The 25,284-nt window shown below is 36.5% G+C and overlaps 1 protein-coding gene across 50 annotated transcripts in view; it reads left to right on the top strand.

Moving 5' to 3' along the window:
- Window positions 1-25,284, top strand: part of PHF21A (PHD finger protein 21A) — a 200,824-nt gene that overhangs the window by 25,259 nt on the left and 150,281 nt on the right. For 19 of the 50 annotated variants that reach the window (XR_014837024.1, XM_013994378.3, XM_005660963.4 and 16 more), the window contains 4 exons: window positions 4,101-4,141; window positions 11,384-11,526; window positions 17,075-17,107; window positions 19,575-19,640. Coding sequence is in view for 49 of the 50 variants with exons in the window: in XM_013994378.3 (XP_013849832.3) it covers window positions 11,473-11,526; window positions 17,075-17,107; window positions 19,575-19,640 (153 nt within the window). In the remaining variant the exon portion in view is untranslated. Of the gene's footprint in view, window positions 1-4,100; window positions 4,142-5,771; window positions 5,884-11,383; window positions 11,527-17,074; window positions 17,108-19,553; window positions 19,641-25,284 lie in introns of all 50 variants that reach the window. The other 31 variants (XM_085011347.1, XM_085011367.1, XM_021083122.2 and 28 more) reach the window with 3 other exon arrangements.

Here is a 25,284-nt window from a genome sequence, read left to right on the forward strand (position 1 = left end):
GCTTGGATCCCATGTTGCTGTGGCTGTGGCGTAGGCTGGCAGCCATAGCTCCGACTTGATCCCTGAGAACTTCCATATGTGATAGGTGAGACCCTAAAAACACACACACACACACACACACACACACACACACACACACACAAATTCACTTACTCCAGTGTATGTGTTTTGAGTATATTTTTCAAGAACAAATTTATATTTTAAAAAAAATCAAGCAAATAAGGCTCAAATTTGGAACTACTTTAGCTACAGGTGTGAAATCTATGTGAGAAACAAATGGATTCTCAATTAGCTTAACACGCGGAAATCAAACTTGGATTTCAGACTTACATATATTTTGCATATGTATATTGTAAAAATACACGTTTATATATAAATATTTTTTGCTGCTAACTGATTTTTACTACAGAAATAAAGTATTTGCTTTTCTTTTTAAAAATCAATATCCAAATAGTAATCAGTTAATAATGTCTTCAGAAGGAACACTTCGGTAGTTCTGATGCAGAGTGTTTTAAGAATCATTTAGTTTAAAAATAATTTACTCTTTTTGGATATCTGAACCTCTGCAAATCTTATTTAAGTTGTGGATCCCCTTGCCAGAATTCTCATACATTCAGAATTTAGCACATCATATCCTGGAGCTGGCAAACCCCTCTGAAGCCCATTCACGAGGATCCCTTTAGATGTAAAGAATCTCAGGTTTTAAATCCTGCCCTAGATAGTTTACTTGCATGATTTTTCATTAAAACTTTATGTGCAGGAGCTCCTGCTGTGGTACAGTGGGATCAACAGCGTCTTGGGAGCACTGGGACTCGGGTTCGATCCTCAGCCTGACGCAGGGGATTAAGGATCTGGCATTGCCGCAGCTGTGGCTTAGTTAGATCTGATTCCTGGCCTGGGAGCTCCATGTGCCACAGGGTGGCCAAAAAACCAATCTTTATGTGCAGACTTTCCCAAAAATATTTGGTCAATATTTATTATAGTTTGTTTCTTAGAAGAATACCTGCTTCAGCTGGTTAGGAGAAAGTGAGGTTTTGGAGTTCCTGTTGTGGCGCAGTGGAAACGAATTCAACTAGGAACCAGGAGGTTGCGGGTTCGATCCCTGGCCTTGCTCAGTGGGTTAAGGTTCCACCGTTGCTGTGAGCTGTGGTGTAGGTCACACACTCGGCTCGGTCTGGCATTGCTGTGGCTGTGGCATAGGCTGGTGGCTGTATCTCTGATTGGACCCCTAGTCTGGAAACCTCCATATGCCACGAATTAGGCCCTTAAAAAAAAAGAGAGAGAGAAAGAAAGTGAGGTTTAGCGGAAAGGGCAGCTCAGTCAAAGCAATCTCAGGGTCTGTAGGCTCTTCTCCAGCTTTACTCCGGCTAGCCGTGTAACCTTTGGGGAAGTCGGCCTCTCAGGCTTTGTTTTCCAGTGTGATTTCTGCAGTCTGTGCAGGCAGTTTTATGAGTAATTTCATAATATCATGGTAAAATTATTTGTCAATTAGGGATTGACTCTGCTACCTTTTTTTGGAGGAGATACCCCAGAGATAAGGTGCATCCATTGTGCCTGTTTACTGAATATGATTTTCAGAAGAGTTTATTTGACTCTTTCTCAAATGCCATATGAGTAAAAATTAAAATCCCAATCCCATCTTGATCACTTTGAGTTTCAACGTATTTAATATATTCTAGTTATAAGCCATTGTTATTGTATGTGTTGCAGTTACAGTCTTCAGTTCTGTGGCTGGCTTTTTCATTCTCTTAATGGTGTTGTATTTGATGAACATAAGTTCTTAATTTTAATTTGGTCCAATTTATCTGTCTTTTTCTTTTCATTATATTTTAAAATGGTAATATTTTACTTCCTAATCAATTGTTTTTATCCAAAGTCATTCATTTAACAAATAATGCTGTAGGCGATCGATGTATAAGAAATTATCCCCGGCATGTAAGAGCTAACAAGAAATGTATAATAGGGAAAATAAGCTTGCAACAGAGAGTTAAGGGTCCACTCGGTCAATTCATTAATTTAACAAACGTTTACTGAGCATTTACTATGTGCCTGGTGCTGTCTTGAGTGGTACAGAATCTTACAGGTATCTGTAATGTTAAAGATCCACTTTTTAAAAATTGAGGTATTACTGATATAAAACATGGTATTAGTTTTAGGTGTGTAACATAATGATTTGGTATGTGTATGTATTGTGAAATGATTAGCACTGAAGTTTAGTTAACATCCATCACACACATAGTGACATATTTTTTCCTTGCAAGAATCTATTTTTTAATAACCACATCAATCTATAGATTTTTGCATATTTTTCTTTTGGTTTGGAGTCATTCTAATCTTCGTGGTTAAAGTTGCCATTTATATGGACTTTAGAACTTTAAAAGTACTACTGCTAAAGGAAAGGCAGGATAAAAAAGCAAAATGAATTTCTTTTGGAAATGAATTTTAACTGCATGAATTTGGGCTCTTTAAAATTATTTTACTGTGTGTTTGGTATGACTCTACATAGTTAAATAAAAATTTATAATCTGGATAATGTGAAGATTTTTTGAAATATCTGTTGAGGCAATGAGAATTCACATTATACTGTTGGAGTAGTATCCGTCAACAAGTGTACTGTGTTTAAAGCATAAGAAAGATACAGATTTAGAGCATGGTATGTGAAGTTTAAATAATTTAGTACTAGAATACCAAGGGAAAAATTTTAATTTTTATCTCCTAATTTTTTTTTGACTAAAAAAGTTTAGGGCACAGAAGAGTTAAAAATAAACAATATAGCCTGGCTTGAATTTTCTGACCTCGAAATCAACTGAGTGATAATTGGTAAAAGCATCACTGAGCATTGGATTGGGATACCAAAAGCTTGATTTTCTTTCTGGCTCTATCACTGATCAGTTACGTGGCATAGGGAAAGTCACTTTTGTGTTATGTGGTTTACAGTTTAAAGTGGTGAGACTTTAAGAATGTGAATGAGGAGTTCCTGTCATGGCTCAGTAGTTAACGAATCCGACTAGGAACCATGAGGTTGTGGGTTCGATCCCTGGCCTCACTCAGTGGGTTAAGGATCCGGCGTTGCCGTAGGCTGTGGTGTAGGTCACAGACGCGGCTCTGGTCTGGTGTTGCTGTGGCTCTGATGTAGACCGGCAGCTACAGCTCCGATTAGACCCCTAGCCTGGGAATCTCCATATGCTGCAGGAGCGGCCCTAGAAAAGGCAAAAAGACCAAAAAAAAAAAAAAAAAAAAAAAAAAGAATGTGAATGAAAAGTTTAATTAAAATATGGGAACTTCATATGCTGTGAGTGTGGCTTTAAAAAGCAAGAAAAAAGACTGCATATAAAATACTGTGAATTTTAAAGCCTTATTTAAGACAAATCCATTTCAAGATTAATTGAAAAAAGGCCTTTTAGGTACCAAACTAAGGGCCAATGGTGTTAAGCCTGATTTGTTGCTAAAAAGCAACAAATAGGAGTTCCCGTCGTGGCGCAGTGGTTAACGAATCCGACTAGGAACCATGAGGTTGCGGGTTCAGTCCCTGCCCTTGCTCAGTGGGTTAACGATCCGGTGTTGCCGTGAGCTGTGGTGTAGGTTGCAGACGCGGCTCGGATCCCCCGTTGCTGTGGCTCTGGCGTAGGCCAGCAGCTACAGCTCCGATTCAACCCCTAGCCTAGGAACCTCCATATGCCGCAGGAGTGGCCCAAAGAAATAGCAAAAATACAAAAAAAAAAAAAAAAAAAAAAAAGGCAACAAATAGCGAAGGTCGTTTGTTGGGGATGAGGGTCTATTTCTGTGTTACTTAGATGAGGTGCATTTCATTTCTTTGTCTTTTGGGAAAGGGAAACCATCAACTATTTAATTTTCGTGTCTTGAAAAACAGTAAAAAAGTGAGGGAAAAAAAAACTGGAAAATTAGAGATCTAACTGCCCTTGAATTCTTTCCTTGCTGTAAAAACTACGTATCTTTTTCTTTGTTTTTTCTCTTGGGTTTTAAAGCTTTGGAGATTTTTGTATTTTTTGTCATTGTTAAAATCAGAAATCTTTAAGTCATCAGCTTTTGATAAATTTGTGTTTGTAGTCTGATTCCATTTTCCCCTTCTTCTATTGTAGGGAGCAAGAGAGCTGAAGAAGAGTCAGTTTCCCCAAAACTGGTAAGTTCTTTTTTCAGGCAGGCATACTGTGCTTGATATTAGTTGGGTAATAATTCAAGTGTTCAGTGATTTTTTTTTTTTTTTGCAACAAAACTCTCTCCCAGAAATAAGAATGAGGCTTTTCCATTTGTACTGAGTGAAAGTGAATTTTTCTCTAATTTTACATAGCCATATCTGAAATGCACTTGTGTTTCTAATAATAACTACCACGCTTTCATGTTACTGCATTCGATAACCTGTTAAAATATAAAGGTCCCCACTGCAAAAAAGAGTCCTTAATGCAGTGGTTAGGGCTGAAAATTAAAAAGTCAGGAAATTCAAAAGTTAAGGTTCCCATTGTGTTTTATATTACTTAATATGCTGTTAAATTTGATGGCCTTAGTGTATGTGCAAAATGGCTAGTTTAATGTAACTGTGGGAATCTTTGAAATTTGGGACTCTTGAGCATTTACTTTTTTTTTTTTTTTTTAAGACCTCACCCATTGCATATGGAGGTTCCCAGGCTAGGGATCGAATTGGAGCGGTAGCTACTGTCCTACACCACAACCACAGCAACGCAGAATCCAAGCCGCGTCTCTGACCTACACCACAGCTCATGGCAGCATCCTTGAGTGAGGATGATCCTTGAGTGACCCACTGAGTGAGGCCAGGGATCAAACCTGCATCCTCATGGATACTAGCCATGAGTTCGTTACTGCTGAGCCACGACAAGAGCGCCCCATTTGTATTCTTAAATTTAATGCTGGGTTGGTTTCATGTCTGATACTACATTTTCAGTGTGTGTTTTGTATAATTCTTAAAGAGGGAAAAATCAAAAGAGAAATGTAGCAGTGTGGAACATAGAGGCAAACACATTTTTTCCCTAGTATCAACTTTAATATCTGCTTTAACAGCTTGTACATCATCATACTTGCTTGTTTCTTTGAATCTCTAATTCAGGATCACTGATTAGACAGGGCAGTCTAGTGACTAAAGATCAAATAAATATTAACCTTATTTGGAGAGCATGTGTTAGGATAAAAAAAAATTAAACAAGATAGCTGGAATGGAGTGGTCCCCTAATGCAACACTATTCTTTTTTTTTTTAATTCTCTCTCTCAAATAGTAATTAATTTAGTGTATGGAGTAGATACTGGGTTAGGGCTTCTTTTTTCATAGCTTTTGGTCTTGAGATATCTTTTACTTTTTAGGGATTGGGCTTTGAACATGAAAAAAAAAGGCATTTGAACCAGTTAACCTTGCATTTTACAATCTTTTTGTTATACTTGCCTTTCTCTGCTGGAACCATTTAAAATAAATAATCAAGACCCTATTGCCCTTTACTTTGAGATATGATGGAATCATTGACTCTTAAAGAAGAAGGGACCTTCAGGGCCTTCTCTTTCAGCCTTTTACCGGTGTGGTAATTTCTTCTCTTATATCCCTGACAGATTATTATTCGGGTACATATAGAATACTACGTTTAAAAAATGTAGCTCATATTTTCTGTAATGTATTCTGAGGAACTCTAGTTCCACAGAAATTCATAAATATTATTGAGATGGGGCGGGGGTGGGGTGGGGAAAATGTTCTGTGGTCAAATAATTTGGAAAATGCTGCTTTAAAAGTTAAACAGGTTTCTTTACTGCAGGACTTCTCAGAACCTTTAATATGCTAATGTGCATTGTGAATCTCCAAGAGGGGGATATGATATGCAGCATTCTTGAATACTTCTATTGACAGGGAGCCCACTACCTCATAAGGTAACCCATTCCTTTTTTGTACAGCTCTAAGCCTTAGCTCTCCCTTAAACTGATCTCAACTCTCTCTTCCATAACTTCCACTCCTATTAAGTACTTATTGGTTATGCCACGACTACCAGACCCTCTTATGTTATCCTTTGTGTAGGAAATATTTATATGATTCTGGCCAGGCTTGTCTGGACTATTTTTTATCATTAAATAGCATTCTAGTAAATGGGGCAGTGATTTGACCTCATTGTCACCGTGCTCTTGTACTACTCTTCAGCCTCCTTCATTTTGAATTTGTGAGGTGATTGCTCTAAAGAAAGGTGGGATATAGGAGTGTGTGCCTGCTAGGCCCGGGCCCAGGAAGCTGAGGTAGCAACTGTACGTTAGAATGAACCCTGGTGTTAGAAGAAAGGACGCTATGGAGGAGAGGGTGCTGTGGGGAAACCCTAACTCGGCCAAAAATACCATACCCTTGTGTTTCGAGCTGTAGCAATGCTGGATCCTTCCTTAACCCACTATGCCAGGCTAGGGATTGAACCTGTGTAACAGCGCTCCAGAGACTCTGCTGATGCCATTGTGCCATGTGGAAACTCTCGTATTCCTTTTTTCAAATGAGAACCTCTTCCCCTTCCCCCCCCAAAAAAAAAAAACAGAAAAAAGAAAGATAACCTGTTTTATGCTCAAAGACATTCACACGTTTAGATGTAAATCTAATTTTGTGTGCATTTAAGTTAATGATTAGGAAACATCAGTCTCACTTTTGTCAGTACCTGTAATACCAGAATTTGAGCATAGTAACCTTGCCAGATTTAGAGGATAGCTTCTAAGATCAGGGTTGCCAAGTTCTTTGTGCAGTGGCATGTTCTGTTGACCTGTGGAAAGTCACCAAAGAAATGCCACTGTGAAAATAAGGAAACAAATTTTATATTGTTTTTTAACATTTTATTGATTCACGTTAGTAAATGTTAGTTCTCAATAATAGCTATTAACATTTTTTTATTTTTATCTTTTGTGATCATTTTTAGCACTATTAGTAAAAAGTTAAAGATGTTTTATTTCCTGGCATGTTAGATACATATTAAGCAATAAGGGGGTTTTTTTTGGTGGTGGTTTTTTGTTTTGTTTTTGTTTTTGCTTTTTAGGGCTGCACCTATGGCATCAGGCTAGGGGGTCACATCGGAGGTGTAGCTGCCAGCCCTTGCCACAGCCATAGCAAGGATCTGAGCTACGTCTGTGAACTTACACCATAGCTCATGGCAATACCAGATACTTAACCCACTGAGCAAGGCCAGGGGTCGAACCCATATCCTTATGGACACTAGTCTTGTTCGTTACTACTGAGCCATATTGGGAACTCCTGCAATAAGTATTTTGTGCAAATTGAAATCTGATATTTTAGTATTAGGTGTGTAACAAGTAAGGATACATAGCTCTGTCAAGACTTTCTACTTTTTCATATTTTAAAAAATTACTGTTGTGAGAATATAGATCAAAAGTGGAGTCTTAACACCAAGTAGACATATGGTATAGAGAACACTGAGCTGTCCGTTGTTAAGGAATTTAGTCTGGGGGCTCATGTAGCATATACTTCCTGTTAGTTAAAGAAACCTGGTTGATGAGTTTTTATTGGAAAAAGGTTTATTATATCAATTCAGGAACATAGCAGTGATTTTTAGTAATAAGCTTAGAGTTATAGCGTTGGCTGTATTATGAGAATCACAATGAAAGACCTAGAGGTCACATATCTCCAAGCAAAACTGTAAGCAGAAAAATAGTCAGAAGCCCCTTTTCTTAGAGAATTTGAAAATAAGAGAGCCTGCAGTCTCTTCAGCAATGTGCTGTGTTAAGAAGCTTATACAGAAGTTTATGTGTATTAGAGTTAAGTATGTTAAGACTAGCATAGAACTTTATAGTTTACAAAGGGCTTTTCATGTAACTTTACCTAATTTAAACCTCATAACAGTTTTATGAAATAGGCGGTACTGTTCCCATTTTCCTGATTTATAAGCAGACAGACCTGAAGCTGAGTGGTTATACAGTGAGAAAGTGGAATTAGGGCTTTTTGTTGTTGTTGTTGTTTTGGGGACAGTGAACGTTCTTTTCAGACATTACATCTGCCTTTTTAAATGAGATTTGATTATTTTTTGTTTGGTTTGTGGAGTTTCTATTTGTTAATATTTTGGGTTTTTTTGTTATTTGAAGATGGGAGATCCTTAGGTGTCCCAGTGGCTTGACATGTACAGTTTTGAAGATGATGAAGATGGGTATTTTGTGCTAGGCACTTGCCTTCTGTGGTAGTAATATTTAGACCTGATGGATGATGAAAAGCATTATACCTCTGTAAACTGTTTGTGAGTCTGTTCGTATTTACCTTGCAGCAGCTGATTTGTTATTTATAACTTATGAGAATTGGTCAAAATAGAAATCACTTAAATAAATTTAGTAAATAATACCTTCTTTATAATGCTATAAACTGCCCCCAGTGGTCATCACATGGTGGGGGCATGAGTTGTCTAAGTCCCCAAAATATTTTTTAAAAGGATTCAATATATGCTTACCTTGTTTCTGTAAGCTATGAATATATGTATATAACTTGTTCCTTTAGGTGGAAACTGGTCTCTTAAAATTGCTAGTCAGAAAGAGACTTTGTGAAGGAGGATAGCAAAAGAACCTTCTAATCCTTCATGAGATTTTCTGTAACAAGTCACTGCCTTTTTTAACCCTTCAGTTTTATTTTGAAGTAAAATGAGTAATTGGCATTTAGAGGCCTCACCAAATAAACTTTCATGCCTTTGTGTGTCTCTAAAAAGCAGACAATTTGATGAAGGAAGTAAAAGCTGTCAGCTCCTCATTAACTTGAGTTGCAGGGTTCTTTGACATTTAGAGCCTCCAGGTTAAACCCTGGTTTTACTTATTCCTTTCCTGAACATTTTGTTTCATCGTATAAAATTTTCTGATATTTTAATCTAGCAATCCTCAGTTAATTTTTTATTTGAAAATAAGTACATATTTTCCATGGAAAAATTTGAAAATATTGATACTTGTTTACCTAAGTAAACAACCTTAGTACTTCCACTCAAGAGATAACTAACAGCCCTAAATTATGAAAGTACCACCTGACCCAAAATCTAGACAGCTCAGAGTATTGTTATTTTTACAAATCCTTGTCAATTCGATGGACAAGATGTGTCTTCTTAAAATTTACATTTCTCTGACTCTCTTTAAGATAGACATTTTTCATGTTGGTCATTCTTATTTATTCTTCTGTGAGTTTTTTCATAATTGAAAAAAATAATTTGTAAGCACTGACTGTACAAATTATGTTAACCCTTTGTTGTGTATATTGTAAGTTCTTCGTGTTTTTAATCTGCTGTTTGTTTTCAGAGTTTATGAATTGAGTTGAACTATGATGTTATATATTACTACTAGTAAAATAAAATATGGTGTTTCTGTTGTTGAAAATACCCTTCAAGGTGATTCTTAATTTAACAAAAGTTATAAGGAATCATTTTTTTTAGGACACATTTTCTGATAGTCTTTTTTTTTTTTGGCCGCATTTGTGGCGTATGGAAGTTCCTGGGTTAAGGGATTGAATTCAAGCTGCAGCTGTGACCTATGCCACAACTGTGGCAACACTGGATCCTTAACCCACTGAGCCAGGCTAGGGATTGAACCCATGCCATCACAGAGACAGCACTGGATCCTTAATCCACTGCCCCAGAGCAGGAACTCCCTGATAGCCTTAAAATTAATTTAAGTACTGTTTTCAGGAAGAACTCCAATACATAAGTCAATAATTTGAGTAGGGAGATTATTTTAATATTTAAAATCATAGTGACTGTGTTGTTTTAACATTTACTTTCGTTATGTAAGCTGATATGACAACAAAAACCTTGGTCTAAATAAGTAACTTAATGATTCTGATACTTATTTATTCTAGGTTTAGAGATTTTTTCTAAGATAATAAATAGCCGAAAAACCTGGGTTTATTTATCAAAATATGTCTCCTTTTCCACATTTTCTTTCCTAAACATAACTACCTTCATGAACATTTTTGGCTGAGGAAATCATTGTACAGTAATCCTTTTCCTAGCCTCCACAAATGTAAGTTTGAAGGAATTTTATACTTTTGAAATTTATTGTTTTTTTTTTTAAAGGCTAGAGTATTTTAATATTATGTAACATAGTATATACCCCCTAAGGGAGAGGTTTCCGGTGATGTTTTAAGCCTAGTGAGATTAAACAAATACAGTGAAGATTAATATTCACACAAATTCATCCTGTTAATGATTTCATTATAACTCTGTTAAATCAGGTTTTAAAGTTTTAAGAAGACTTAGGCTGACTGTGGACTTTATCTGTAGATAAATAATTTTTAGAAAGTGTGAAGGTGATGAATCTCATTGAATTGCCATAAGAGGTAGTGGTTCTTCTAGCGTCCTGGTTGTTCCCTTCCTCAGTATAAGAATACTGAAAGGCTGCTCTAACTAAAATTTTTATAGGTGCAAAGAAAAAAGGAGAAAGAAATAAAGTTTACATTTGTTCAAATAAACTTTTGCTTTGGGGAGAGTACATAAAATCATGTCTAAGGCCACACTCAAGAAAAAAGAAAAAAAATTATAAGTTAGCCACTGAGTTAATTTAAATTGCAGTAGTGATGAGCAGAGCAGAATAGGAAGGGTCACATTCACAGGTGTAGACTTTTGCCATTATCTCCATATGCAGTTATACATGCAGCCAAAGAGCTGCGCCAGCAGGCTTGAAAAGAAGATGGTTTTCATTGTAAAGCTGGAAACGTTCGTTTCCAGACCACCTCATCTGTTGTGCATGATAGATTTATTTTTGAACATCCCTGTCATAACTTTGTGGAAAGCACAGTTACAGTGCCATGTATTTGTGTTAAGTATTAATTTGTTAAATGTAAACCTTTAAATTATACCAGAAATTCCCCCCATTTTAAGTCTGTTTTTTTCAACAGAGCGAGAGTCCATCCAAGTGAGAGTATTCTGGCCTTCTTTAACCCCTCAGAGACCCTGAACTCCCTCCCCAGTTCGCTCTGTGTGATGTTTAAAAATGTATGACAGTGTTGTTATGTGTCTCTTCCTAAGAACAGCATGTGCTGGATGGTCGTCCTCTCCCGCTCTAGGCTCCCAGCTTATCCAGGACGGAAGTGGTCTTATTCAGCTCTGAATCCTCAGAAAGTACTTTGTAGCGTAGTGCTGGACCTGTAGTAAGTGCTTAGATGTTTTCATGACCAGATTAAACATATTCCTCTCCCCTCCCATTTCTTACTTATTTGAAGTGTTTGGTAGAGAAAGGTTCAGAGAATAAAACCCAGAAAGTTTTGATACCAATTCAGTACAAAACTACTCATTTTGGAAAGAAATCTGGGGAAATTTCTTGCTCTATGTGTAGTTGACTAATTTTTTGACTAATATAACTTATTTTATTTAGCATGTATATTTTCTTTTTGCCCAACATAGTGACCCAAAACATTTTATGATCTCTACAGCTGCAGCGAGAAGAGGAGCTTGTTACTTTAAACAGAGGCTGAAGAAACTGTAGAATTAACAGATATAAGAAAAGTGGAGAAAGTAGAGGATGGAGTTGCAGACTCTACAGGAGGCTCTTAAAGTGGAAATTCAGGTTCACCAGGTATGTTGCATTCATGGCTTCTCCCACATCATATTATTAAGTAATGGCTAAAATTATTACAGACCATTTCTGATTTTGAGTACAGTTTTTTTTTTTTTTTTTGTCTTTTTGTCTTTTTGCCATTTCTTGGGCCGCTGAAGTTCCCAGGCTAGGGGTCGAATCCGAGCTATAGCCGCCGGCCTACACCACAGCCACAGCAACGTGGGATCCGAGAATCATCTGCGACCTACACCATAGCTCACGGCAATGCCAGATCCTTAGCCCACTGAACAAGGCCAGGAATCGAATCCGCAACCTCATGGTTCCTAGTCAGATTTGTTAACCACTGGGCCACTACAGGAACTCCTTGAGTAGAGTTTTTAATCATCTTTCAGTCAGTTGTCCAAGAGTCATGTTATTTGCCTTTTATTAGTACTTAACAGACTCTGATAATTTTTTGAGAACTTTAATAAAATATTCCTGACATTTCTTCCACAGAAAAGAACTAAGCATATTTTTTATCCATGTACCAAAAGTTATATATATAAAAAAAGACCTCTCTTTTTTCATGGTTTTGGCTCATCTGAGGGCCTTTGTTCATGTGACCTAACTTGCATATATAAATAACCAGACATGTTTAAATTGACTACCATGTATACTGAAGTTTTTACTCATAACTCAGTTTTTTATTTGACTCCAGTCTTTAGTAAAGAAAGTGTGATTGCCTTCACAGATGTTTAAATTTCTTCCTTTCTTTCTTACTTTGTCTTTTTATGGCTGCAGGTGTGGCATATGGAAGTTCCCAGGCTAGGGGTCGAATCAGAGCTGCAGCTGCCAACCTGTACCACAGCCACAGCAACGAGGGATCCAAGCAGTGTCTGCAACCCACACCACAGCTCACAGCAATGCCAGATCCTTAAACCACTGAGAGAGGTCAGGGATTGAGCCTGCATCCTCATGGATTTTTAGTTGGGTTCGTTACCACTGAGCCACTATGGGAACCCCAGTGTTTAAATTTCAAATTTCACAGTTCTTACATTTTACTTCAGGTACCTAGAGTAAACAAACCTTTAAAACATATAAATAAAATATAATTATAGTTCCCTGGTGGCTTAGCAGTTAAGGACTCAATGTTGCTGCTGTGGTTCAGGTTTGATCCTGCCCTAGGAACTTCTGCCTGCTGCAGGAATGGCCAAAAAATTTAGTAATTACTATTTTATGTAATATAATTATATTAATAAAATATGTATTATATAATAGAATGCATTTTATTTAATATGCCTATAACCAAAACAAAAAGCTGTCCTTAACTAAATCATTAGCTTTTATTGTATAAACAAAATATCACTGTTCATTATCTCTTTTCTAGATGTTAGCTGGATATGGTCCTAGGTTCAGGACACACATACACACAAACAGAAATATATAATCCCTGGTAATGAAAAGTGAAAATGAGGGCAGTTCCCGTCATGGCTCAGTGATTAATGAATCTGACTAGGAACCATGAGGTTGTGGGTTCAATCCCTGGCCTCGCTCAGTGGGTTAAGGAGCCAGGATTGCTGTGAGCTGTGGTGTAGGTCGCAGACGAAGCTCAGATTCCACGTTGCTTTGGCTGTGGCGTAGTCCTGCAGCTACAGCTCCAATTCGACCCCTAACCTGGGAACCTCCATATGCTGTGGGTGCGGCCCTAGAAAAGACTAGAAAAAAAGAAAAGTGAAAGTGAGTAATTGACTACTTTTGAATGTTCAGAGTGTGAATAGAGAGGAAGAAGGAACTGTTTTTTGAAGGTGTTTGTTCTTAGGTATGATTTCCCTTGTTTTATCTGAGTAGTCTAAAATAAGATTAATTTCTAAAGTTGTTGAAAGAACACCTTGGGCAAGTTACTCAGAATTAGGGTGGAGTAGAACTTATAGGAAAGCTTCAAAAATGCTTATATATAATATAATTATCTATTTATCTATCTATCTATCTGTCTTTCTGTCTATCTATATACTTTTTACATCGTCTCTGTATGTTCAGAAATCCCTGATGAGGCTTTGGACCTTGTTAAACTCTTGCTCAGCAGTAGTCTTAGCATTTGCCATGTATAGACGGGCTTCTCTGTGTGAGGTGTGTTTTGTTTTTATGGTAGCTTTAAGAAATTTGTTATGCAATATAAGTTATGCACATTTTATTTGGCCTTGCTTCTGGTACTAATTGAGGAGAACAGAAATCTCTTTGCAGAAATAAGCTTGTCTTTTCCCCTGGTTGAAAGTATTTTAGCATAGAGGTGTGTTAAACACCCAATTTGGCTGAATGGCAGTTGACAACAGTTAAATTCAAGATTTATTCAAAGGTGACATCATCACAGAATGAATTTCTGGAGAATAATAATCAATCTGAAATTTACATGCATCAAAGATAATTTCATGAAGTTATATGTGATTTTTGGAGATATTCCTCCTCTCAAGAAATTTTGAGATGGTAAAGTTAACATAATGCTTTTTGTTCATCCTCAAAAGACATGAATGATTTCAAATAAAACTTTCCTTGAAAGGCTCCTGGTCTAAATGAGACTAAATTACTAAAAATTAAATAGAATCAAATATTTTGTTTAAAAATTTTAATTCAAGCATACCAGTTTATGAAAATTATTGTGAAAAATTTAATGTTTGTTTTAAAATCTAATTTAAATTATAAAATTATGTTGACTCAAAAAGAATGTATTTTCCTAAAGTTATCATTCTCTTAATATTCACATTATTTTCTTGTATATGTAACTTTATTTTTAGTATAAAATTAATAGCTTTTTAAATTGTTATACAACATTTTATTTTGCAGTAACAAAACAATTATTACTATGACAAAACAATGACTGTTACATAAACATTTCTGTTTATCAAGTTGGCTGATAATATTTTAACATAAATTATATATTTCATTTGTTACATTTAAAATACTTACCTATGTAAAAAAATTGACATATTAATAGTAAATCCAAGTGACATGCCTTGCTTATAAATCTGATATTGTTATTCTGATTGGTTATGCAGTAACCTACGTGATCACTGATGATGCAAGTTCAGGAATGCCAGAAATTACATCAAAGTAGGCAGACACTGGCTATTAAGCTAAGGCCAAAGCCATATCACACATTTGACTAAATATTGGAGCAGAAGCTACCCTTTCATCATTTCCACTTAGAGAATGAAATTAGGGCCAAAGATTAGCTTACTGGATAGAAAGTGTGGTATGAAACTACCTGGAATTGATGTTATAGAAATATATTTTTTGTTTTTTAAGGACAGGAAGATGATTTAAAAAACAGCAATGTATACGTGGTTGATGTTGAATGAGTGTTTAAATAATAATGCCCTGTGATGGGCATCTCATCATTTTTGAGAAATTGCCTTTTTGATCGTTCTTATGTGGATTTGATGAAAGTCATATTTAACCTTTTGGGAGTATTTACTTTACATGTATACATGGTATAAAGCAGAGATTAGTAAATTTTTTCCATAAAGGGCCAGATGGTCAAGTAATTTATACTTTGGGAATCATTTATGGTCTCTGTCATATCTACTCTGCTCTGCTGCTATACAGACAAAGCCATAGACAGTATGTAAATGAATGGGTGTGGCTATGTCCCAGGAAAACTTTATTTACACAAACAGGTGGTTGGTTGAATTTAACCATGGGCTATAGTTTGCCAACCCTAGCATTCTTGCAATAGAATTTTGCTGCATTCTTACAATAGAAGGTAACTTTAACTTTTATAACACACAATGTCAGCTTACAGTTACTTGGGGTTAGTATGGTCTAGTTAAGTTGCCAGGCTTGTTCTATCCTGCTTCTAATGGTCTAAAATTCAGCTTGATTGACTATAGGTAGAAAAGTTGGCTTATTTATTTCCTGCAGAGGTAGAGACTTAGTTTGGTTATCAGTTTTAAAATTCCAGTATCATGGAGGAAAATCTTTTTCAGCTTTAAAGAGGCAACTTTAGTGTAGTTGTCCACTCTCTGGTAACCAAATCAGAAAAGAAAGCCAAAGAATTTTCTTATTGAAGAATGTGGCTAGTAGCCTTTAGGCTGCGTTAGTAAAAATGTGTATATATAAAACCTTGTGTTTCTATTTCATTGAGCTCTTGGAAAGTATGTTATTACTGTTAATATAGATTAACACCAGGATATAGAAGAGTTATCATTGTCGTATATGACGTAGGCTCCAGTAACATATACCTTGTATATTTGAAGGTGACATGTTGGCAGTCTTCAACTGTCCAGAATGTATCTTAGCACCTGAAGTAAGGCTTTTGACAAGCTAGAATAAATGTCTGAAGTCATTCGCCAAAGATTACACATTTTACTCAAGGGGATTTCTGAGGTTATTACAGCCTATTCGCTCATCTTAGAATTAGTTCACTGAGTGTTATCACACAGACGAAGCAGCAAATTTGAATTGGGGTTCAGGGGCTGTTAGAGGGAGGCATAGAAAGATTTGCTAACTTACTGCTTGGCGTTAAGTAGTCCGAAAAACTAAAATGCAAGACACAAGAATGCTTTAAAACAGCAGTTTTGGGCCTTTATTGTAGGGACCTTGTTGAATTGTTTGCAGAATAGTATATTGATGTAAACATACCTCTGAGTATCAATAAAAGCTGCTCTTTTTTCCTATTTAATAAGGCAGATAAATATATATTTTAGAAAGGTTTTATTTTATGATTAAAAACTTTAAAAGTGTCTTGCCACCCAAAGAGATGTACAGATTTTCCAGTTATGTGAAAAACTCACTTGGGGAACAGCTTATTCCCAGATACTTTTAGGATTCAGCCTTCTGATACTCCTTTGTGCTTCAAATTCTCCTGTGCCTGGTTATTACCTTTGGGCAGTAATGCTTTTAGAAGTTGAGATAGATCAGTTGACATCCATTTTTCTTTGTTTTTCATTTTTTGGACTTACATTTTCCCAAGTAAAGGTCTTTCTCATTCAGTATTCTGATAGCACTCTCCTTCCCAGAGGAACCCAGGTAGGTAGAATTTTGCATTACTGATCTTTCACTTCATTACTGAAATACTGAGCATCACTGCTCTGGGTACATCCATCCTCCCCCACAGAGAAGACAGTGGCAGAGTCACATCTGACACTAGGCTCCTTCTGTAAACCACACCAACAGACTTGCCAGATCTGTTTGCTGTGTACAAACAAGCCTGTCGTTGTATGGGAGCAGCTTTTCTCCAGGCCTTGTTTGGGACTCGAGACAGTGACAACATTTTAAAGGGATGTTTGGCTTTTGGAGCATCCAACTTGTTTAAATTGTCTTTTAAAAGCTCCCCTTCCCCACCCTGTCTCCAGATTTGTTTAACAGCAGGAAACTTTTCATTTCAAATATAAGGTGGTAATTTGATTTTTTTTTTAATGTTAAGAGTGTTTAACATATTATATGGATTACAGAAGCTTTTGCTATATTCTCATGTGGTGTTGGAAATTTTTTTTGTGTGGACTTAAAACTGTAGATTTGGGGGGCCAAGCCTGATTAGCCATAGTGAGTTAATATGTATGACTGATGGCTCTTTTTCTCTTTTTATTATCAGAAACTGGTTGCTCAAATGAAGCAGGATCCACAGGTAAAATACTGCTTTTTTTTCATTTAATTTTTAATTTAAAATAATTTAAAATAAAATGGCCATAAAATACTAAAATATAAACAATTCTTAGGTTTTCAAAACTATCTCATCTCTAACAGCAATTATTTTCAGCACATTCTTCATGTTTTAAGAGCTAAGAAAAATTCATTCTATTATATTTATTTCATCTTCATTACTATTATTTTGCTTTTATGTTGTTTTGAGTATTTTGAGGAAAAAATTGAGAGTTAATACTCTACATATAGATTAAATTTCATTTCTGCAAGCCCACTTACTCAAAATCAGAGTTTGTGAGGCTTTTCTGTAGTCTCAAAATTATTGAATATGGCCCAGAATCAGTTTTATTTTCTCATAGTTTATAGTACAGAACACTGAACTATTTTCTCATAGTTTATGGTATAGAATAGTTTCTACGAGAAACTATATTCTCATAGTTGATACTATAGAACATCCTACCATGACCAGTATAAGAATTTTAGAATAATTTTTAAAAAGCATTTAAAAATTTTATTTTTAAAAGAGCCTTTAACAAGGATTTTAAAGAACCTTATATAATAATCCATTAAGTATTGCCTTTTCTTTAAAGACTCGTAGGAGGTTTTTATTTTTTTTGGGCTATTTCTTGGGCCACTCCCACGGCATATGGAGATTCCCAGGCTAGGGGTCAAATCAGAGCCACAGCAACGCGGGATCCGAGCCGCGTCTGCAACCTACACCACAGCTCACGGCAACGCCAGATCCTTAACCCACTGAGCAAGGGCAGGGACCGAACCCCCGCAACCTCATGGTTCCTAGTCGGATTCGTTAACCACTGTGCCACAACGGGAACTCCTCGTAGGAGTTTTTTGGCTTAGGCATTTTATTCTCTGTCCCTGAAGAGAAACCTTCCTAAAAAATTATTTTGTCTTCAGTGATTATATTTATTGTTCAGGCAGTGACTCTTTTGCAGCAGTTAGACAGTGGTCATAAGTATGGAGAGTATTTATCAGACATTCCCAGAATTTCTCCCTTGTATTTGTTTACTCGTAATCTGTTCACAGAACACCTAGACCCATTGATGGGTGTGTGTGTATTTGCACACATATAAATTGTTTTAGCTTGTTAAACATAGCATACATACCTCATTGTAAAGTTAAGTAAAATAGATTCTTGGATTGAAGAATGGTACTGAGGCAGATTTATTTTTGGAAGTGGGAGATAATACTCACTCCTACAAATTTTGCACACAGTGGCTTAACTGCTGTGTTTTTAACACAATCCATTGACTGAGTGCCGGCATTGATAGCCACTTAGCTTCTGTTTGACAGTCCAACTTCTTTGAGAAGCTTCTCCATTTTAATTTTTAAAAATATATTATAATTTAAATTAGATTTAGGGAACCAAGAGGCAGTAGACCTTAGATGAATAGGTTCTTTTATATTTAATATCATAACTTATGTTACCAGCAGCTGAAATATTACTAGAAAACTTTAGCATTTCTTATACAGCTGGCCATCATGTAACAGAGCAGTTTTAATGTGAAAATTCTGAGGGGGCAGTAAGTTGCTAGACAGTCTTGTGGGTAATTTCATTAGAGAGGCCTTATATCACATACTCTCATACAAAAGACCACGTGGAGTAAACAGAGGGGAGGATGTATCTCTGGCCCTGTCTGAAGACCAGGCAGGGTGAATTGAAAGAATCACTTGTGAAATGATGAAGGAGAAGTAGTCTGTCTCTCTCGGGTGGTATTCCTTCCACTAGTAAGTAGGCTATCTTGTTACATTAAGCTTTTGAAAACTTTAATTTTGGATTTTTCTCCCACTTGAGTAAAAGGCAAGCGTGCTCAGTGTATCTCATTTAGAATAGTATTCTTTTTTGATTCCTAACATTTTAGAACTGAGAAGTTGCCCTGGTAGTCAGTATGTTAATTCGAATGATGTAGTGTTAAGGAGTTGCAGCACTGACAGCTTTTCAAATCTAGGCTAAAATAACAAATGTACTCTTCTAAATAAGGGAGAGGGCAAGCAGAGGAAAACCTCTTTCTATTGATAATGCCTTTAAGCATGCCTTTAAGCAGTGTGTTCATACTTATAACTTCCATTTTCCTGCTTTTGTCTGATTAGTGGAGCTTTAGGTTTTCTGTCAACTGGTACTTTCTTATGAAGAATAATTATTTTAGTAGAAAGGAGTGCTATTATAGTACAAGATACTAAAATATAAAACTTCTTATAATTTAAAACAATTGCAAAGGAGCTCACCCCTGTTTTAGTGTTAGCAGCTTACATTTAGGATTTATGCACTAGGTGGTGGTAATATGACTACAGTTTAATGGATGACAGATATGATTGGCTAAATGCTTAAGGTTGCTTCATCGTTTGTAATACAGTATGCATAAAGTCTTCTTGCTACTATTCTGTTAACAAATGAAATATCTTTCTCACAGATATTTTTTCTTTCCAATCAGAATGCTGATTTAAAGAAACAACTTCATGAACTTCAAGCCAAAATCACAGCTTTGAGTGAGAAACAGGTAGGGGAAAAAGGAGGGGGGGCATATTTTTAACATTGTGTTCTAAAGATATGTCTGCTCGAGGCTTCTAGGAGAACTGCTATTTTTCCTCATGTGTGAAAATAAGTGTGGGCAGCCAGACTCAGTTTTAGTTTTGTTTGAGCTCTGTTTATCTATTTTTATTTTTGGTTGAAATCAGTTTCTAGAGTATCCCATGGGTATATGTTACTGGCAGATATCTAAAAGCAGTGTGGCAGGCTGCTGTTAACTGAGTTAATTAAACTCTGTAGTTTACCCACAGGGGATAGGGGCAAAGAAAGTTAGTGGGAGTATGTGATGGAGAATCTTATGGCTGCTGGATGTGCCTTGTTACCTGCTTTAAAAGCTTGAGATGACATTTAACTTAGTGTAGAGAGAACGGTTTTAAGTAGATTGCTCTATATGTAGGTCTCCCATTCTGATTATTGTCATTCTTTTATGTTAATCTTTATTAGATATTGGCCTACTATTATGTGAAAAAACTGTGGCAGAGCCTTGTTAGATGTATTCTATGTGGGACAAGAAAAAGAACATCACGTCTTGCTTTTTTTTTTTTTTAAACCAAGGATATCTGTAAAGTAGTCTTTGGAATTTTTTGTATAATGACCTCTACTTCACTAATTCAGGCAGCTCCTGCCACCAGGTGGAGTGTGACGATAGAGCTATAAGTGAGCGTCTGTGGTAATCTGACAATGTTTTATTTTCTTGTTCCTTCCCCACCCCTTTCCCTCTGGTTAAAAGGGGCAGTTTTCTATCTTGGAGTAGGTGAATGTTTGAACCAAAACAATGAGGTGATTTGCAATTGACAGTTCACGCTAAGGACGTTTTATGGAAGATTTTTAGCTATGTAGTTCTCAAAGATTGATTTTTGTGTTGTTTTTTTTTTTAAAACTTGTGTTTAGTGAAATAATAGCAATAAGAGAATTTTATTCCTGGAGGGGTTTTTTAAAGTATTATGTTTATATTATGTATTGTATTGTGTTTTCATTTAACTAAGAGGAAAAATAAGTTTTGAGAACTATGTGGAATAGATACGAGCCGTTAATGTTTCAGAATAGAATCTTTTTCCAAGCTGAGTGAACAACTGCTTTTTTCTCCCCTCTCCTGTTCCATTGCTTCTACATTCGCCCATCTTGTCTTCTTCAGACACAGGAGGTGTTTTAGATTAGGGAATTGCCAAACTGAAATGGGGAGGAGGTAGCATGGTGGAGAACAATCTGTAAGGAAAAATAAACACAGAGTTTGTTAGATGTATTTTGCTCAGAAAATGATTCAATTCTCTAACGTCAAAATGATGTGTTAGTGAAAAATGTTCTAGCTTTCGAGTTCTGTTAGTGCTGAGCCTCCTTATAGTGTCAGGGTTAGTTTGACAAGATGCCAATGAGTGAGTCACTTTTGCTGAAAAATTCACGTGTTCCAGCAGAGAAAGAAGGTGAGAATTGATTAGTGGAATAGGGGGTGGGGGATACTGTCAGAGAGTTAAGACTACCTCAGACTACATTTGGGGGAAATGGGGCCATTTAAAAAACTTAACATTTATTTGAAATTTTTGTAAGAGCTGGCGTAAAGATTTATTTCTGTAACTTTTTAATTTTTTTTTCTGCTAGGAACCTCACTTAATAGAAAATTGCAACCATTTATGTTCAGTAAAAATTCTCATCAAGTGGCAAACTCTGTCATCTGAATCTAATTTGGATTTTAGAAATTAGAATTTTAAAAAATGGGTTTAGAATCAGAAAAACCTCAGGTGTACAAAGAACACTAGTGTCAAAAACTAGAATACAGTCTTACAGTTTTTAAAGTATTTGCTTAACTGTTGAAACAACCTTTTTGGTGAAACAGAAAATATATCATTTTTAGATGTGATAGTGGTTGAAGGAAACACAGCTACAGAGTTCAAAAGCTAGGAGTCCCCATTCTGGCTCAGCAGTAACGAAGCCATCTAGTATCCATGAGGATGCGGATTTGATCCCTGGCCTCACTCAGCAGGTTAAAGATCGGGTATTGCTGTGAGCTGTGGTGTAGGTCCCAGAGGCAGCTTGGCTCTGGTATTGCCGTGAGCTGTGATGTAGGTCCCAGAGGCAGCTTGGCTCTGGTATTGCTGTGGCTGGCAACTATAGATCCGATTCGACTCCTAACCTGGAAACTTCCGTATGCAGCAGGTGCGGCCCTAAAAAAAAAAGTTCAAAACCTAGTCCTTGCTCAGACTTATTTCCAACATGACACATTGATATTTTGTTTAAAATAGTTTTATTTTAGAACAAACTCCTAATACTGTGTGCCCAGCTTTTTGTTTTTCCTTCTCAAAAGAGCCACTTGGCTTCTGGGAAAGCTTGCCAATTTTCCTTCTACTTTAATAAGTAAAATCTGAGTTACCTTACTCACATGACTAATATTTTAATATAATATTAATTTTTTGGATGTGAGAAAAAATTCAAATACAGAAAAATTCAAAGAATGTCATATTCCAGAATTAATAGCTATTAATCCTTTGTCATATTTGTTTCCATTCTTTTTCTATATACATTTTTCTATAATCATTTTCCCAAATCCATTTGAAAACTTAATTATAGAAATAATAAATGCATATGTTCTTTTATTTTGCTTTATTAAAAAAATAAAACTTTGCAGATAGTCAACTAATTCTTGCAGGAGGCACTTTAGTTCCTATTTGTTATTACTACCTCAGTCTTTGATATTTATTCTGTTTCTTCCTCAAGACCAGTTAGGAAATGGTGCACTCCATTTGGGACAATATAGTCTTTATTGAGTGTCTTTCATGGCTAAAACTCAGTGAATTTCAGTGAATTCTTGGTTAGATGGTTCCAGTGCTTTCATACTGTATTTAGAAACTCCCCATGGCAGTTTTTAAAGTCATCTTCTTGATCCAGAGGGCTTTAATTTGTGGTTAACAGTTTTAGTTCAGTTTTAACCCAGATTTGATTGGCTAAATAAATTGTATGTTATATAGGCATTAAAAATTATGGTTTCAGGAGTTCCCATTTTGGCTTAGTGGTAATGAACCCGACTAGTATCTATGAGGATGCAGGTTCAATCCCTGGCCTTGCTCAGTGGGTTAAGGATCTCGAGTTGCTGTGAGCTGCAGTGTAGGTTGCAGATGCAGCTCGGATCCTGTGTTGCTGTGGCTGTGGTGTAAGCCAGCAGCTGCAGCTCTGATTCAGCCTGTAGGCTGGGATCCTCCATGTGCTGCAGATGCAGCCCTAAAAAGCAAAATGTGTGTGTGTGTGTGTGTGTGTGTGTGTGTGTGTGTGTATTTAATGACATAGGGGTGACTCATGATAAAATAAATGAAAAAGCATATGCAACTTCACATGCATTACCATCCCATTTTTGTGTGTTGTGTATATATATGGAAGTAGCCATGTAAGTGTGTATAAAAACACTGTCAGTACAAAATGTTGTTGAGAGGTGATGAGTTTATAGGTAGTTTTTTTTATGGTCTTGCATATATTTGCTACACTCTCCACAATAAATGTTTCCTTTTTATAATCAGAAATAGATGAGAAACATTATTTTAAAAAAAATGTTAACACCAAACTCTTGTCTGTTCCAGGGATGGCTAGCGTTAAAAAATCTGATGACATTCTTCTCATGGTATATGAACCACTCTAATCAGTGAATCCAACTATTTTAAACCCTAGTAATACTGAAGTGTAGAGGGAATCATTAATTTCTTTAACAGGGTTCATTCTCATTCTGTACCCCTCCTCTCTCATTTTTGACATGCATATGTGATCTTTTGCTCGTCAGAATAGAGATTCTAATATTGGAGCCAATGCACTTACTGGCTCTAGTGCTCTGCTTTCATTCTCATTCATTCATTGTAGAAGCAGTCTTAACATCCCAAAGTTTGTTGCTTATTTCTGTTGTGATTCAGGCTTAAGCCATAGTAGTTTCATCTTTTATTTCCCCTGCCTTGAGGAGTTTGACCCCATCTCCCTTCACCTGGTGCTCTCCTGGCCAGGCATCAGGGAGGTTGTAGCTTAAAAGTTACTTCAGAGGACCTACCCCTGAAACCCCTTCCACCTGTCAAAATCAGTGTTTCTCTTAGACGCTCTCATTGAATCCTTCATTTTTCCTTCATAGCTATGCCATTTAGGATTAAGTTCAGCTGTGAATGACTGAAAACCCCAAACGAAAATGGCTTAAACAAGGTAGAATTTTATTTCTGTCTCATGTAAAAGCTCTGTAGGTGTACTAGGGCCAATAGTGGCTCCACAGTGCCAAAGAACCCAGGGTCCACCAGTTCTGTTGCTCTGCCATCTCAGCATGAAGCTTCCACATCATAGTCCAAAATAGCTGCTCCATCTGGTAAGAAGGGGGAAAAGCAAGCCCTTTATTTTTAAGAATGTTTACTGGAAGTTGCATGCACCACTTCCAGCTAAATCCCATTGGTCTAAACTTGGTCACGTGGCCCCAACTAGGAGCAGGGAAGCCTGGGAAGTGTAGTCTCTTCCAGGTGGCTCTAGGCACATAAAATTCAGGGACTCTAGTACTGAGCAAGAAGCGAGAAATAAATACTGGGGGTTATTAGCAATTTCTTCTCAATAATTTATCATAATTTACAATTACATATGTATATTATTTTTATGTCTTTTTTTTTTTTCTTTCCTAGTAAGATTCATTAACCACAGAGCCACCATGGGGACTCCTATTATTTTTATTTTTATTTATTCATGTATTTATTTTTGTCTTTTTGCCTTTTCTAGGGCTGCTCCTGTGGCATATGGAGGTTCCCAGGCTAGGGATCTAATTGGAGCTGTAGCTGCCGGCCTACACCAGAGCCACAGCAACACCAGATCTGAGCCGCGTTTGCAACCTACACCGCAGCTCACAGCAATACCAGATCCTTAACCCACTGAGCAAGGCCAGGGATCGAACCTGCAACCTCATGATTCATAGTCGGATTTGTTAACCACTGAGCCATGGCAGGAACTCCGTCCTATTATTTTTGAATATCTGTCTTTAACTAGATTGTTTCAAGAAATCAGGGAACATGCTTATCTTATTTACTTCTTTATTCCAAGTATAGTATAGTATAGTATAGTATAGTATAGTATAGTATAGTATTTATTTATTTATTTATTGTCTTTTTGTCTTTTTAGGGCCATACCCGTGGCATATGGAGGTTCTCAGGGGTCCAATCAGAGCTACAGCTGCCAGCCTATGCCAGAGCCACAGGAGTACCAGATCCAAGCCATGTCTGCGACCTATACCACAGGTCATGGCAATGCTGGATTCTCAACCCACTGAGTCAGGCCAGGGATCGAACCCGCAACCTCGTGGTTCCTAGTCGGATTCGTTTCCGCCGCGCCATGACGGGAACTCCTCCAAGTATAGTATTTAGTATAATATTTAACACAGGAAAGCATTTGTATTTCTTAAATGAATTATTTTTTTTACCTGATCTTTTTCTCTACTTGTAGCTATTTTTAAACAGTGCATCTTGCTCTTTATACTTTTTAAACTTAAAATATTACTAACATTTTCATACTTTGTTATTTAAAAACGTAATTTTTAATAGCTTCAAATGTTTAATAGTCTAGCTAGATTATAGCTTATTTAACGATTCATTACATTATTTGATGATAGAATGTTTCCAGTT

This window comes from Sus scrofa, chromosome 2 (genome assembly GCF_054392235.1).
Source record: "Sus scrofa isolate SSC_HxYL_T2T_F1_AM1 chromosome 2, Sscrofa_HxYL_maternal_Yorkshire_Landrace_v2.0, whole genome shotgun sequence".
NCBI classification, from domain to species: Eukaryota; Metazoa; Chordata; class Mammalia; order Artiodactyla; family Suidae; genus Sus; species Sus scrofa.